Source organism: Balearica regulorum, chromosome 2, assembly GCF_011004875.1.
Source record: "Balearica regulorum gibbericeps isolate bBalReg1 chromosome 2, bBalReg1.pri, whole genome shotgun sequence".
NCBI classification, from domain to species: Eukaryota; Metazoa; Chordata; class Aves; order Gruiformes; family Gruidae; genus Balearica; species Balearica regulorum.
Window position 1 is genome coordinate 48,083,317 of NC_046185.1, and position 16,897 is coordinate 48,100,213.

The 16,897-nt window shown below is 39.3% G+C and overlaps 1 protein-coding gene across 4 annotated transcripts in view; it reads left to right on the forward strand.

The window, feature by feature from the left end:
* Positions 1 to 2,246: 2,246 nt before the first annotated feature.
* Positions 2,247 to 16,897, forward strand: part of TRAPPC8 (trafficking protein particle complex subunit 8) — a 54,783-nt gene continuing 40,132 nt past the window's right edge. For 2 of the 4 annotated variants that reach the window (XM_075744180.1, XM_075744179.1), the window contains exons 1-4: positions 2,247 to 2,655; positions 9,296 to 9,490; positions 15,048 to 15,137; positions 16,422 to 16,596. In XM_075744180.1, coding sequence (XP_075600295.1) covers positions 2,499 to 2,655; positions 9,296 to 9,490; positions 15,048 to 15,137; positions 16,422 to 16,596 — 617 coding nt within the window. In that variant the 5' untranslated portion in view covers positions 2,247 to 2,498. Of the gene's footprint in view, positions 2,656 to 9,295; positions 9,491 to 12,125; positions 12,210 to 15,047; positions 15,138 to 16,421; positions 16,597 to 16,897 lie in introns of all 4 variants that reach the window. The other 2 variants (XM_075744181.1, XM_075744178.1) reach the window with 2 other exon arrangements.

The following is a 16,897-nucleotide window of genomic DNA, read 5'->3' on the forward strand; positions in this document are numbered from 1 at the left end:
TCCTGCTCTGGAGATATTCAAAACCTGCCTGGACGTGATCCTGTGCAACCTGCTTTAGGTGATCCTGCTTTAGCAGGTGGTGGTTGGACTAGATGATCTTCAAAGGTCCCTTCCAACCCCTACCATTCTGTGATTCGGTGATTCTGTGTTTGCATACACAGAGAATAAATTTTGAGCACACAAATATAGGTTTAGAATGCAGAGCTGCTATAATTAAAAAAAAAACAAACTCAAAAAACCAAAACATCAAAGCATTTACAAGCTTTGCCCTGTGTAAGCAACAAAAATGAGTTTTCGCTCTGTAACAGCTACTGAAGATTGCCAGTAGCTACACATTGCCTGTTTTGAGAGCAACAAATAAATGAAAATAGAAACCAGAAAAGCATAATGAGGGTCAGAATTTTTAAAATAATTTTTAATGTCAAGCCATGTGTTAACAGGATTGGGAGTTTTTCTGGTCTACTTCAATCTACCAGATGTAATTTGTGTACTGTTCTGGAGTAATGCAACAAGAGGAATGGGGGAGAAGCACTGTTGTTCCAAAGCATCTGTATGGAGGTCATACTTTAAAATATCTGTGAAAACATTAGCTGGAATAGCACTGGGGAATTTCTAAATGTGGATATGCTATAAATATTTGCAGAATGTTGGCCTTCAACTTTTTCTATAAATCTAGTCAAGCCAAAATATTTTTTTTTATTATTTAGTAGCTTTTGGATAACATTCTCTGGACTCAATCTTGAAAAAATGAAAAACAGCGAGTCGGATGGCCTATTAGTTTTTTTCTTACTGCCTACACTGAATTAATAACTAATTTTTAATTCAGAGAGGAAGTGGCTGACCCAACTGATGTAGATGAATGAGTTAACACTAATTTCCAAATTAATGAATTTGTTAGGGAAGACGACGAGATTTTCCGAGTTTTACTTGGTTTTCAACTAGGATGTATTAATTCTGTGTTATCAACTATAAAAATAACCTCATCTTCCTTTTGCTTTTTTTTTAAAGGTTCTTATAGATGAAGATTTAGCATGGAAATCAGTAGCATGTAACGAATACTTCTGGCAGTGGGAGAAATGAGGCTTGGCTTCTTAGGCCTTTGTAAATCACGCATCTAAAAAATAATGTGTGATCTCCCACTGAAACCAACATATAACATCACCTCTCCTTTTGACATTTGCATTTAGGAAGGATTGAGCTCATGTTTTAAGTCTTCCCTCAGAATAAGGTCTCTCTCCTGTAATTACCTGGCTCACTTCAGTAATTTGCAAAAACTTCCTGCCTTTGACAGGCCCGCCAAATACTCACAAATCAGCTAATTATTTTCAAACCTTACTGTTGAAATCATGTTCTACTATAGCCTTGCTAAGCCTTGATTTCCAAAAACGTAAGGGCTTTTTTGTGATGTTTACAAGCCCTGTCCTAAGGACTGTCCCTGACAGCATGTTAAAACCCAACCCTACTACAGTACTCCATTTGTAAAGAACATATTCAAAATTACTTGTTCTTAATTGTCACTGACCACCACTGTTGTCTTCCTTTCATATCACTTCCTTACCTAGGTTACAAATGTAAAAGCAGGCCTCTCTATATTATCATGCATTAATAGGTGGATCTCAAAAATTACTTTGCACGATTTTAATTTTATGCATATAATTAAGCAGTGACAGGTCTGCCAGAGAAACCCCAAACAATTCTTCACTTTTTAACCATAATTGCTATTTTTTGAAAATAAAACTCGAGAACTTTTTTTTTTTTTTTGGGGGGGGGGTGTTAACCTGGCTGATCCAACTTCTCCCTCCTCCTGCACCTCGTTTAATAAGCAGTCCCTCCGCTGGCCGAAAAGCCGCCCGGCTGCCCAGCCGCGGCAGGGGTGTGTGCGTGCGGGGTGAGGCGAGCGGCCTGCCCGGCGGCGCGGCTGTCACCCCCGGCCACGACGCGGGCAGGAAGAGCGCGGCAGCTGGGACCGGGAACCGAACGCCAGCCCTCGGCCTGCCGCAAACCAACTTTCCGGCGTCAGGGCCGACCCCCCGGGCCGGGGGCAGCTGTCCGCCGCCTCAGCGAGGCGAAGGCCGTTGGCGGCAGTTGACGGCGGCTCCCCGCGCCCACTCCCTCGGAAGTCACCAAGGGCCCGGGGGGGCTGTGGCAGGTACACTCAAACCCGCCCCCGCCCGGCCACCGTCGCTTCCCCCTCCTCAGCCGCTTCCGCCCGTGCGCGCCCTACCCCGGCACCGCCCCTTTCGACCAATCACATGAGCGGGCGCGGGGGCCGCCGGGAGCGGGCGCTACCCAAGGGGCTCTGTTGATGTGCAACATGGCGGCCTTGGCCGCTTGCTGAGTGGTCGGTGACCGCGGCGTCGGGGCCAGACGGCCGGAGCGGGAGCTGCGGAGAGGCCAGCGGCGGGCGGACGAGGCGGGAAGCCAGCGGAGCCGGGCAGAGAAGAGTAGAGGAAGGTGGCGGGGCCGGCTCGGCCCCCCGGGCGGCGGCGGCGGCGGCGATGGCCCAGTGCGTGCAGTCGGTGCAGGAGTTCATCCAGGACTCGTTCGTGCCCTTGGTGGCCGCGCTGTGCAGTGAGGAGGCGGAGAGGCTCACCCGCAAGAACAACCTGAGCTTCGCCGAGCTGGTGAAGCCCTTCTGCCGGCTCACCTCGGAAGGTCGGTGCCGGGAGCGGAGCGGGGCGCGCAGCTTGTTTACCCGGGGCGGGGAAGGCGGTGCCGCCGCTCCCTTCCGCCCGGGGGGCGAGGGGTCCCGCCCGGCCTGGCGCCGCGGTTGTCTCCGCGCCTGCTCTGCCGTGCTGCCTGGCGAGGCTGAGCCGAGCGGAGACGGGAGGCGAGACCCCTTCCCCCGGTCCGTGGCGGCGGCCGCTCGGTCGGGTGTTACCTGGAGCTGTGCCGGGCTCTGCGGAGGTACGCGTTTGCCGGGTGGCCCCAGGTGGCTGCTAAGTCTCTTTAATTCCATCTGTTCTTCTCTGTGGAACCTTGGAAGTTAGGTTCCTCCTGGAGACATCATAGAGCACACAGCTGAAGAGAAAGGTGTCTCTAAATCTAGCACTTCCGAACTAATTTTTTTTTTCTTTTTTAAACAACATTGCTATTATCTGGCTAATAATCGTATCTGACTCCTGCTGTACATCTTTCTGGATTTCACATGTGTGGTAAGGCTGTTAGTAAAGTGTTCAGTCGTTGAAAGTATGGCCAGTCTTTCAGAAACACTAATTGTAATTTCAGTTGCAAATGTTTGCTTTCACTCGCCTGTGGTTTTATCCTATGTACTTCTTTTTGTTGATCTTTCTGTGGGTAAGACCCGTGCAAAGAGAAGGTGGGAATCGAGCTGGTTATGTGGCATAAGTGAAATGACCATGTAAAGTACAAACAAAACTGGAAATTGACCACTTAAGAGAAAAATCCCCAAACTGTAAGAACCCTAAAGATAGGGTTCTTTTACTTTAAGTGACTATCTGAATTTTAAAAAAAACCTTTAAGCTATGCTTTTCAAGCCACTGCTTGCAGAACAGCAATCAGAACAGAACTGCTTGTCAGAATAGCAATGAAGTCACATTTGTCAGATTTGGTTTCTGACAGACACTTAGCTCAGACTTCAGTCTCTTCATGTCATGTGTTGAGGAAGCAGTGCAGGAAAATGAAGCTTGTCCTGTCACTTGAATTAGAATTTTGCACTGCTATTTAAAAAATTAATGGCACCAACTTAAAAGCTAGTATATGTTAAAATCTGCCTTTATTCTGTGGCAAGTCTTAATAACTTACTAACCATAACTTGTTTATAAATGTTTTTCCCTTTGTTTAGCAACACTCATGAGCTATGTGGGAATGTAGCAGAGATAATAAATGCAGAAGCTCACATCCTTGGAATTCTGAAGTTACTTACATATCTCTCTAGGTTCTTTGTGAAAGGCCTTCAGAATGCATCTAGCAAACAAAACCAGGCAGACTATTCAAAATGAAGCATTCGATCTGAACAATACTTAATTCAGTTGTCACCTAGGTGTAACTCTTTTTGTTCCAACTATTGTAACATTTAAGGAACTTGCAGACCTGAATCATCCTCAGTGTTCCCTGTGTAAATGGAGACCTCAGTGTTATGTCAATGCTTATAAACTAAGCTGTTCTTCACCCTCTTTTAATAAAGGAGTTAGTTATGGCTAAAGATTAGACTCCCTCCCTTGATATATCGTAAGACTTTGAGCTTGTTGCTTGAGAGACTGATACTGCCTCGACTTCTAAAAAAAACTGTGAAGGAAAGCTCCACTGTTTGATTGTCATAATTTGACAGTAATTTTGGACGTTTCTGTAATTGGTCTCCTGTAAGCTCTGCCATGTAGTAATGAACACCCTTGTGAACTGCATCTAAATCACTGTGATACAGTTTTAATTTCCTAATTTTGCAGCTGTGGCCATTGTGACGAGCCTTTGAGAAAGGGCATCCTTGCTGTTCTGTGTAGGCTGCCTAACTTCTGCAATCTGAACCATCCTGTTCGAAAACCTCACCTGAGGGTCAAAGAACCGAGAAGCTGAAGCTTGGTACAGCGGGTTTTGTTGCTGCACTACTCTGTATGCTGATACGACAGGCCGCGAGCTTGACTGCAGTTCTTCACTCCAAGCTTCACTTCCTCTTCTAGCTTCATGGAAAAAAACATTGCTACATGCTGTATGTAACTTCTTGTGGTGAAAGCCAGCTTGCATGAGGGTAGGGAAGGCAGTACTTGGCATCTTCAGGCAGAAGAGTGGTTCAGTGCAAAAAAATTTCTCATGAGTTTGTATAACGGTAAGCGGTTTCTCTAGCTTCAGAATTTGTGGAGCTGTGACAGGGAAACATGTTTGTTGCAGTCTGCACAAACACTATTGCGTAGTGACACTGTCAGTTGTATCCTGTGCACAAGATCTGGAAACATAGGATAAGTTCTTAAATTCCTCTACCTTAATAGGTTTGACCAGACTTAGCAGTAAAATTTTTCCATGGTGCTTTTCATGTCCTGTTAAGAAGAGAAGGCATGATTAATGATCTGATTGTGGTACAGCAGAATGTGTGTACCTGCACATGCCTTAACAATCATGTGTTTCACTATTTATGACTGGTTTGATGTCTTCACTTTTAAGCACAGTTTTTCTTAAAGGAGCATGAAATGCTGTCTTTTTTTTAATTAATACTTCTGTCTTTACTTAATGGCTATTTCATTGAATTTGTAATGTAAAATTGGATTGACTAGTGTTTAATAACTTTACAAGTAAGCTGTCCCGTGTACTTGTGCAAAACTTTGAAGTACGCGCGCTACTTCCTGAACTCTTCTATAATTTGAAGAGGTCAATCACTGGTTTGCTACTGCATTTTTAGAGTCCTGTTCCAATACAGATTTTTCTCTAAAGTTTAAGATTTACATAGCTTATGAGCCTGCTGAAGGGTGTATGTTCATCGGTGTTCTTGCTGATGGAAGCAGCGCAGTTATGAAACAAATCTCCTGATTTAGGTGCAAAACAGTTGATAGGAACTAAGCTGAGCTTTGGACTATGCATGTATCAATTGGCCTTCACGTCTCTGCCTAACGTGCGAAGGACCAGACCACTACTTGATTCTTCACGTAGTGTTAAACCACATGCTTCTTGTCCAAGGAGCTCAGGTTATATCTAATTTCAAGTAGAACCCCACAAACATACATAATGCAGATGTAGAGGGGGGAGATTCTGCACTAATCAGTGTTAATCCACTCATCAACTTCTGCCTATCAGCAACTTGCTAATGTTGGTCTAGCCAAAAATACCCTTGCAATATAGCAAATTGTGATGGTAGGAAATCCTGAGCCCAGGTTCAAAATCCTTCTTGCTGTAATCTTTAATTTCTTGGCTAAGTAAGTCACTTTACTGTCCCAGTAAGTCTTTACTTAAGAGGAAAACAAAACTCTTCTCAAACTTCCATTTTTCCTTTGGTAAAGGAAACAAAAGTATGTTGTAGATTTTATACTTTCAGATTTATTCTCGAGGTGGCAGTCTTTCTTAACTATTGTGTTTGTCAGTAACAGTTGATACCTAATTTAACATATATGTAATGTATAGGTAGGTTTTCTTTAAAATAGCATCCTGTTTTTAAGAATCTTGAAAAATACTGTCTGAGCTAATACTGTTTTGGTGGGAGGGAGAACTACAGCATACACCTCAACTAGCAAGTGTCACTTGAAGATAGCCTTGTTGACTCTTAAACCAAAGTGGTTTATGTCTTAAAAAGGGGGAGCTTCTGATAACTGTATCTGATTCTTAAATATGTGCTGAAAGTAAGGAGATATTATGGGAATGCTATGCTGATTTGATGAGCTTAGTCTGATGTTAAGAATTCCTTGTTCATGAGTATTTTAGTCAACATCTGAATATTCTCAATATGTGATGAGAAAGATCTTGTTCTAGTATACATTACTGCTACTGTTTCTTGCAAAACACTTTCTGAAATGATCTTATGAACACTTGAAGGAAACACTAGAAATTTTTTAGTAGGGATTAAGGCAAGAGCTTTGTGGGGTTCCAAGTATGTCCTTTATGTCAGTCCTTAGGATTGCACATATGTCAGAAATGTCATGTGTGTCTTGTATGGAAATACATTTGTTCTTCATTATTATATTCTTCATATTATTATTCATTATATTTTAGGAGAGACACCAAGGATGAGTTTGTGTTACAGGTGCACTGGTAAAGGCAAACTGATTTCTTAGTTGTCTGTCCTTCCCACTTCCTCTACATTTGATCTTTTCGTAATCACGTGGCAGTAGGGTTGATAACTTACCTATATGATAAGATGGGGAAAAAAATTCCCCCCCTTCAGCTTTCTGATAGAAATGCTGAACTGGACCAATTAAGTTTAGTTAGCACGTTGCCCTTCTCCGTGTTGATACAGCTGCATGATGCAGTTCAATCTGAAACTTATAGCTGAAAAAAAAGTACAGATTTTTAAGTCGTTTTGGGCAGGATCAGTTCTCTAAGCTGCTTCATACTGTTTTCCCATGAGCGTCAGTGCTGGCTAGAGGCTGGGAGTGAATGTGTGACTGAGGAGGGTAGAACTATGCCAGTCTAGACTTGGACTGCGATAGAAATCTGCTTTAACGGCTGAGATGGACTGTAAACACATCTAGTGTGATCTGGCTCGGGCTGCGTAGTACTTCTGAAAAGCCTTGTGGAAAAGGTGTGGGGTGTTCTCCAGGCTGGAGGGAACAGAAGACTCTGTTTCAGACCTTTATGGTGTGAATTTTGTGGTTAGTTGCAAGACGAGGAGAAGAACAAGGATTTTTCTTTGTGCTGTCCATTATATGCTGTGCAGTAGTTTGTGAAAATAAAATGCAAAGGAGTTGAGGGCTGTGCTGTGGGGCACGTGGTAGCACCAGATGTCTTAGGTAGCTGTACTCACTGTGTCCTGCTTGCACTTAGCCTGGCTCGCTTGGTGGTGCTTGTGGCTTGAAATAGGGGAAATGATGTGAAAGATCATAGCAAATCCAGAATTATAATATCTGTTGAAAATGTCATGAATACTTTTTTTTTTTTAAAAAAAAACAGATGGCTTGAGGGAGCAAGTTTCACAAAGATTGGACAAAGGGAGCTCTGCATTTACAAATCATGTGAAGCTCAAATTATTCCTTATGGTAAAATCTAACTTTGTAAGATACTAAAGAGGCTGTAGCCCAATCAAAGTTTAGTGAAAAGATCGGGGCTAGACCTTAAGTAGAAAGGTGGACCAGTACACACAAGTGTGTGTGGAAAAAAAAACCAACAACCCCAAAACCCCCCCAAACCCCCCAAAAAACCTGAAAAACCAAAACCCCACCCAACAAAAAAACCTACTACCTTTTTTGTGATTAATCACTTTCTGCTCTACAGGAGACTGAGACTTTTTGAAAACAACAAAACCAGCAAAACAAAACCAGGGACTTAGGGAATAAAAGCAATCACATGTCATTAGAGAAAAAAGTGAATTTTGCCTGGGATGATAGTTTTTTAAACATATAGAAAATAAAGGTACCCTGTGTATAGCTGTCAGTCATATGGAATTTCAACTTTAACTTTCAGTTAAATACCATTGTTCATTAATCATCTTGCTGGACTTTGCTGCTGCCTTGTCCTTTAGGCTTGGTATTGACCTCCTTGCATGGGCTTGGGACTCTTTCTTTGGTGGTGGTTTCTTTCTGATGGCTTTCTTGGAGAAGTTGGCCTTAATGGCAGGAAAGAAATTTTTGGATAAGTAACACAATGCCAAAACAGTTTAAGTTACTGAGTGCTAATAACATAAGGCTGATACCACCCTTTTCACATCTGTTTCTTTTTTTGAATATTATTTTCATTGGTAAGTCTGCTTCACTTTTTCTAATTAAGCAACCTCTCCACACCAACAACTTACACGCTTACCAGCTGTTTGTAGTTCTGTTGTAAGCAGTAGATCCATGGACACTTTCACTGCATTGTTGGGATTTTTTTTTGAGGCTGCATGCAATAATCCACTATTTGTCAGACAAAACTCTCATGGATAATTGTGAAACTAGTATTTAATACTCATAAGACTTTTTCTGTTTTTTAAACAAGCATTTAAAAGTGAATTGGGAATGCTGGTATTACTAACATTGACTTTTATTTTCAATTTATTAATCTTAACCAGAAGTTTGTCACTCAAGAAATGTAACAATAACATTCTTATAAGATAAACCAGTTGTGTGATGCCATTTGGAGAACAGAGAAGTTCTAAAACCGTTTATTTAAAACAAAACCCAAACAAACTCGGACTGTAGTATTAAAAAATAAAAGGATATGTTCATTTTGGATGAACTTAATAGTATTTTACTCCTGTCAAGTTTCTTGAATGCTACTATTGTATACTGGGGTTTTCTTGGAAACTGCTGACTCCTTGGAACATGAGATGTTGTGTGACATCCCTATGTGGTTGCTTTAGGCTTTCTGTGCAAGTTGAGTACGTTCCACAAGGAAGGGAGTGCAGTAGTGGAGGGTATGGATTTTGAGTGCTTTGTTACTCTGAGTGGATATTCTTAGAAGCCAAGATGCTATGTTTTCATCAGTCTGCCGAGATAAGTCTAATGTTGAACATAAAGTAATTTTTCATTCTTGCCTTCCCCACACTCCAGTTTTGATACTTGAGTATTATGGACTGTGATCTAAAATAGATGATGGAGAGGTTTAGTGAAAAAAGTAATCTTTAAAGAAATAAAAGGATCTGTTGGAGAAACACTAATTTATGGTAACCATTTTAACTCTGTTATACTCCTCAACAAAGCCTATATTTTTTTTTTTCTTTCAGTTCACATGAGAGATCCTAATAATCAACTTCACATAATTAAAAATTTGAAGATTGCTGTCAACAACATTATTACTCATCCACCTCAGCCTGGTGCCATTCGAAAACTCTTGAATGATGTTGTGTCTGTCAGTCAGCCTGCTGAAGGACTAGTAGCTAATGTGATCACAGCTGGAGATTACGATCTCAACATTAGTGGTATGTCATGATATTGTATTTTTCCGAACTTAAACTGGAATTCACTGTAAAGCTTCTAACTTTGATTTCAACTTCATGACATGTATTAAAATTACTCAGAGTTGATCAGTTTTGAGTCATTGCTTTTACTGAATCTTCAGATTTATCAAATAGTTTTGGTTTTATATAATGCTTAAAGAGTGATTGAACTTTATTAAGTTAATGTTTCCTAGTGTTGTAATTCTTCTGAACTTGTGTTAAATCATTAGATGATTTTAATGTAGAAAATACTCATGCTTTGGTTGTGTTAATAGCTCATCTGATGAGCTGAGGTCTTCTTGTTACAAAACTGACATACTGACTTGTTACACTTGGTTGAATACATATTAGAACTTATTTATAATGTTAGTACTAATGTATACCTTTATGTTGAAGTTAGTCCTCCTGGCTTCTTCTGTTTTTATTTATTGCTTAATGCATAGAGTTCATGAAGTTGTCGAAAGTTTTAAGAAAAATGGTTTTGAGGAAAGGTGTCTTGGTTTTTTGCCCAGAAACGCAGTGCTTCATATTTCAGTCAAAATGGCTGGAATATTCTAAAAATTTTTTTTTTCCAGCTTTCCAAGGGTTAAGACATTGTGAATAATACTAAATGAGATCTGATCTTGAGAGCTGAGAAGATTAAACTCCTCCCAATTAAGACCCTAAGCCATTAAAGCCTTTGAGTACATACTTAATTCAAAGCATGTATGCATTGCCCTATTTAAACATGAGTAATTTATTGTACCTAAAGTTCAGCATGCAGTGAGGACTTTGGTCCTGCTATACCAAAGACTGATGAAACTTCATGAGGATTAGTAACTGATGTTGTTGTAGTATGTTGATTTTTTTTATGTTGATGATAAATTGCATAATTCTATGTCTTTTGATACCTAGTTTACAAGCCACATCCTCAACTTGATGTGAAGTATTGATAGTAAAGGAAAAGACTTGAGGCTGGAAATTCTAAATTTTGAGAGCTATTGGAAATTGCACCCTCTTTCAGTTTCCATACCCTCATTTATCTGTGAAATTGGTGAATTGCCTTTTTTTTGTGAAATTTATTTTGAGGGAAAGTCTGCTTCAATTCTAGAGATTGGAAGACTCTAAGAAAGCAGAATGGTTTCAGTGAAGAGACTCCCATAACATTTCTAATGATCTTAATGTAGAAGCAAGATGTTGGAAGGAGGGAAGAAAAATAGTGGCTATATCAAGCCATACCTTGTAGTTGTAGAAGCATCTAACTTTTTTTTTTCCCTTATTTGCTGCTGGAGCCTCAGATACACAAATTACTTGACTATCTTCTGTCTCTCAGTGATCAGATTCTTATTTCCATTCAGATTGGCTACATGCTTGTTTGACAGAAGGAGAGATGTATAAGCTATGTAAGATCATACAGAAGGACAAAATCATGTAGCAACTTTGTAGTTTTGTGGTACCCTGTTTTAGCACAAAACACTGACACAGTGTTCTTGATTAAACTTGGATTCCATTACATTGTAGGAGGACATGAGGAAGTCCCTAGCTTGTCAGAGTTCCTTTTCTACTTAGTAAATACTCATAGTTTTCCAAGAAACCTTTTTCCCCAACTTTATTAGAGCATTTTATTGAAAACCAATGGAAGCATTCATTCCTGGCAACAAAACATAATCTTTTGGCATGGAAATGTGAAATACTCAAATCTGTTCTTTAATTTGCTCTTTTTTGGTGAATTAGTTTTCTAGGATAGCAATATTAAAACATATTAAGTTAATCTTTAATGATGGTCAAGTACATCCTGTTTAGAAGGAAGACACAAACACTGTTTAAGAAGCTCATGCATGGGTGTTTCTGCCACTGGGATCATGATTGTGCTCTTTTTTTTTTTTTTTTTTTTAGAAAAGTTTTAGAACTGCTGTGGTGAATTTGTTTAATTGTTTGTAATCCTTCTTTGTTACACTTGTTGTTTAATAGTCTTACAGTTCTGTAATCTTGTACTGAGAGACCTGGTTGATTGCTGAAAGGGTGCTTATGTTCAGCCATGCCTCCTTCTCCAATGTACTGGTGCACGTGGAGAGTGAGGAAAAGTGATCCTACTAAATACTTAAATTCTTTTTCTTCTCTCAGAGAAGTTTTCCGCTGGATCACTTCCCTGGCTACGTTTGTTCAGGGCTGCATGATGCTAATGCTGGCATGCACCAATGCAGAAATATGATGGAGATACATGGTTGCCCCAACATTCTCCCTTTCAGCAGCTAACATCTTCAGTTACTTTAATTGTAGTACTACAGGCTGAGAAATCTCAGAAATCAGTGTCTTATAGTATCTTCTAACTAGAAAAATAGAAATAGCATCTAAATAAACAAACTTAATTCTTTACTACTTTATAGATTTTCTTTTTTACTCAAGCCCAGAATTTGGGCTGAACCAGAAATTAGGATTGAATTCTAATAAAGTACACTGTCAGATGTTGAGGAGCCTGGAGTGTTCATGATTAAGGTTAGCTGGAATCAAATGTCTTCAGTCCCTGATGGGCCTGCATGCTATAGACTTTCTGCTTCATGCTACCAGAGCGTAAAAGCCAATAGTGTGTTTGCACCTGACCCTTTTTAGTATAACAATATCATGTTTTTTCTATCAGATCGCTCAGTTAAAGCTAGTGTTCCTTGGTACAGTAATTGGAAAGAGACACTGATGGAACTGAACACATCCACGTTTTATTCAGGTATTTTTTTGTGGTTGGTGCCAATTTGCCAAATTGCCCTTTATTTCTTTTCCATGTGCCCCATCCACCTTTCCTTACCATCTGCTACAACTGTTAGCACCTTTCTTGGCGTAGATGTGTGTTCCTCCATTTTTTTCCCCTCCTAAATGAAAAATTGCTGGTGATGGTTGTTTAATTTTTCTTTTAGTTACATTTCTACTCCTGTTAACCTAAATCATTTGGTCTTTACATATAGTCAATAAGTGCAGAGTGGTGGTGGGAAATGACCTGATGCTGTAAAAGCACTGTCTTGTTTGATCCTATGGAACTGTATACTGTCACTGTTCTGCATTTCAAATGTAAATACTTTCTGCTTCTCTATAGAACTTCCTTCTCAGGGGATAGTAGCGCTTTTCAAATTGGATCTGAAGTGCTGCCTGTACTTAGAGCACATATGCATCTGCGACTCTCTTAAAAAAAAAAAACCAAAAAACTTTCTAATACATTTTCACCTAGTTTATAAGGGTTACTGCTACCAAAACACATTGGTTGTTGGCCTCTCAACTTACAGTGAAGCTCTGTAAGACCCAGATTTTGATGTTTTTTCAGTTTTAGATATTAACAAAGTTTATGTCTTTGGTTAGTAATAGCTATCCTTTCAATAGTGTCTGTTCAGATGCTGCTGAATGCCTTAATTTCTGAATGTGCTAGAGTACCTGTATCTGTGAAATTCATCTTGGTAAGTCAGGTAGCTAAAAAGTACAAAACTTCGTGAAGTAGACTTCTGTTCCTTAAGCTGTTATGTACAGATATTACTTACCAGTTTATTTTCTTAACAATTTCTGAACACATGAACAAGTTTGTCTAAACTTCAATTCTGCTTATTTAGTATACTGGACACATGTTACTGGAAAAATGCAAAACATATAGGCCTGTGTACCTAAATGACAGTGTTGCTATGCACTGCTATAACTTTTTATGAAATGTTACATCTGTGAAACTTTTTCAAATATTGTTTTTGTTTCAAATGTGGTGCATGTTTATTATTTTAAATATCTGCTATAAATGATTAGAGCCCTGTAAGTGCTCTTGAGTGAATACTGTTAATGTATGTTGTAGCTGTGTAGAGGGAATCCAGTTGCCTTTGTAGCCACTTCCAAGGTTCTTAATAGGGTTGAATGAAAAGGGGGGGGGGAGAAAAACACCACAAAACAAAGTAGTATTTCCCTGTCTGTAGCTGTGTTGGACTTTAAAAAACTTTCTTTGCCATGGTTCAGCTGTAAAATAGCAATGGAAAACTGAAAACAGATATTGAAACTAAAATGCGGTTGAAATTTCTGCCTTAAGTAGTTCAGCATTGTTTGGTTTGAGCCTGAGTTGCTACAAGGCTTTGTTATGCTTGTGAAAAATATTCATGAGTCACTTTCTCATGGTTTGTTTTTAATAACAAATTGTGTTTTCCTTGATTTAAATAGTTGGCATATTTACATGTAGTACTTTGTAAAGCCAACAGCTTTTTATCCCCTAAATGAGTGCTCAGAGAGCAGTTGCTAGAAAGGCTATAATCAAAAGCTAGAAGTTTGCCTCCTGTTGATTTTTTTTTTTTTGTGGTATGTGCTGACTGCTAGACTGAGTTCAGTTAAAAAGTGTGACTATATCTGACTTCTGTGTGGATGAAGCTGATGTAAGGTGGCCTGACAATGTAGCGTTAAACAAAATGCATTAATTTAATGCACTAGAAGATAATTCCAACATTAAAATGAAACTAAATTTCCTAAAGTCAGCTAAGAAATCAAGGTGGTGGGGGTTTTTTTTGGGCGGGGGAGTTTTACAAAGCATTAGAAACTCTTGTGTGAGTTAAATCAAGGAATGTGTTTTCTTACTAATACCTTTGCTATTAATGCATTTTTTCTGTACTAGTTATTGTTTTCTAGTTTGCAGGTGAGTTTACACTGGATTCCAGCTAACTTCAGTGTGAAATCAGGTTATTGGAAGTGGACTGATTTTGCTCTGGAGTCTTTTTTTCTACTCAAGGGAAGGAGTTCCAGAATTGAGAAGGCATAAAACAGGCTTAGAAGAAGAAATAATACTTCATTGCTTGACTGATAGTTGGCGTGGAAAGAAACAAGATTTTTAAGTTCACGTGTTCTTTAGATCTCCCAGATGTATTTGGTTTCTCTTGATTTGTTTTCAGAAAAATGAAATCCCTATTGTAAAAGGGCATTTGAACATGGCAGGCTAACATTATAAGGCATTAATGGCACAACTCAGATCTGAGCTTTCAGGATCTCTGCTTTGCCAGCTGCCAGCTGAACTGTTTATTTTAGCAGGGCAGAGGAGGGGGACTACTGTCAAGCCAAGTCACAACACTTGCAAAAAGCTTTAGACAAACTGGCAGGGTAGGGTTTTGGTAATCCTTAGTTCCTCTACATACTCAAAAAATAACTTTACTTCTCAGTCAATTCTGACATCCCTAGCCGAGGCGAATTCAATGACTGTTAGAAGAATTTTTTTTTCCCCCCAAGTATATGCATGTGTTTTACAAAGGGGTGGTAAGGAGTAGTTGGTAACTCTAACAAGGACTGAATACGTGTGAGCCTACAGTATTGAGGAAGTTGATGCTTAAGATACTATTTATTTTCACAGGATTTGATTCAAAGTGTTACTGTCTCTCCCACTTGTGTGTATTTTAGATGCTTTCTCCTTAACTGTTCCTCCTTCTTTCCCCTGCCATGCAAACCTTGTCAGAGTTTACAAGCTTCACTTCTAGGTGTAGTCTTTCATATTTCCTTTTCATAAATAAGTAAACAGAAACTTTGCTGAATATTCTAATTTATCCTTTTTTGTTGTGTATTCCAGCTACTACTCCTTGGTTTGAGTCTTACAGAGAGTGCTTTCTTCAGTCTATGCCTGCATCAGATCATGAATTCTTAAACCACTATGTTGCATGTATCCTTTGAGTGTTACAGACCTCTCCAGTGAAGCCTGTTACAGCTGGCTGCAGAAATGTAATGTAGGAGACTTTTTTGAAATTTTGCAATATCTTTTTTCAATATATCTAACTATACAGACTAATTTCATAAGAGGGTCAGGGTTTTCTTTGTGGTTAGTGGTTTGGGTTTTTTTTTTTTAAACCACACTTTTTTGTGTCAGACTGAACTCTAAGCTAATACCTGTAAACTAAACTTCCTCATCCTAAAATGCTTTCTGCTGTAGCTCATTAGGTATCTGTTGACTGTCCCTTATGTACAACAGAGGCTTGTGTGTTCAGCATGCACCTGCTACTCTTTATAGCTTTTTCTAGCAGATGGAGGGGGGAGGTTAGGGAGGGTGTTTTGGAAAATTGCTGAACTCTGAGTTATTTTGGACAAAAAGAAGTCTGGAAAGATGCCTAAATGCTTTCACTTTTTTTTACCAAAACTTAGGCCTAATTTGTTTGTCTACAGGGAAAATAAAAATATGCACTGTTTCATGATGTAGCTGGTGTTTAGCTTTACAATGGTTATAATGGTGCAGGTTTCATAACACCTTTGCTGTTCCTAACTCTTTACTGTACTTTATCATTTCAGCGTGGTGGAACAGGTATGTTAGTCACCATTAGAGAGAACCATTTGTGCAGAATTAACTTGGCAAAATATTGACTTTTGCCTTTGACTTCTGAATTTTAGTAAGATTTAAAGTGCAACTTGCTTCCTGGCTTCTCTGAATTAATGTCTTTGGTGAATAGACGTAGCTGAGCAGGATGTTCCTTGTTAATGATTGTGTAGTTGGATTGAGGTAAAAATCTCAACACTTCTGCTTTTTACTTGGAAGATGTTACTGTGTTTATGAATACTGGCTGTTTATTGTTGCTCAGGTGATACCTTAAAGTCCCAAGTCTTGAAACCTTAACTGAAATTCACCCCCGGTGTACTGAAGTTTCATATGTGAACACTTGGACTGTATCTAAAAATCTTAAATGAACTATTAGCTATTACGTGTTGTCTTAAACTCGTATTCAGTGTCAGAACTGGAGCAAACTCCCGTTTCATCTCATGTTACAGATGTTAGTTAACTGTTAGTAGTGTTTTTATCGAGATTAAGGCCAAATTCTAATTACACCCTCTTTTGTAGTAGAGTGTTTTACAGGCTTAAACATTGTACTTGTCTCTTGTTTTATACGCTTTCTGTTTTGTTATACGATCAGTGGTTGTTCCCAGGTTCTTCTGGTAAATGTCCTTAACATGAATTTAGGTATGCTTGTAGTTTCTTCTAGTGAACCAGAGCCTGTGGAGCAATTTCTGAAGCTGTCTCAAGAACAACATCGAATTCAGCATAGTAGTGAATACTCATATCCCAAGTGGTTTATACCAAATACGCTCAAATACTATGTGTTACTGCATGATGTAAGCACAGGAGAAGAACAAAGGTGGGTCTTCTGCCTTCAGTGAGCTTAAAGATGAACTCTTTGACTGAAATCTTTGCATTTATAGATTCTGTTGAGACGAGACATACCACAGGATCCATTAATTATGCTGACTTACCAATGCAGATTTCCTTAAGTATTATTTTTAGATCTACTTCTTGTGTTCATACAAAATGAAAAGAATCAGTCCTAGCTTCTTGAAGTAAATACTTTCTTTGCTAGCTTGCTGAACTAATTCTCAAAGATTCTCAGTTTCACTCTTGCATAAAGGACTGCTTTAAAAATAGGATAATTTTCCTTTTAA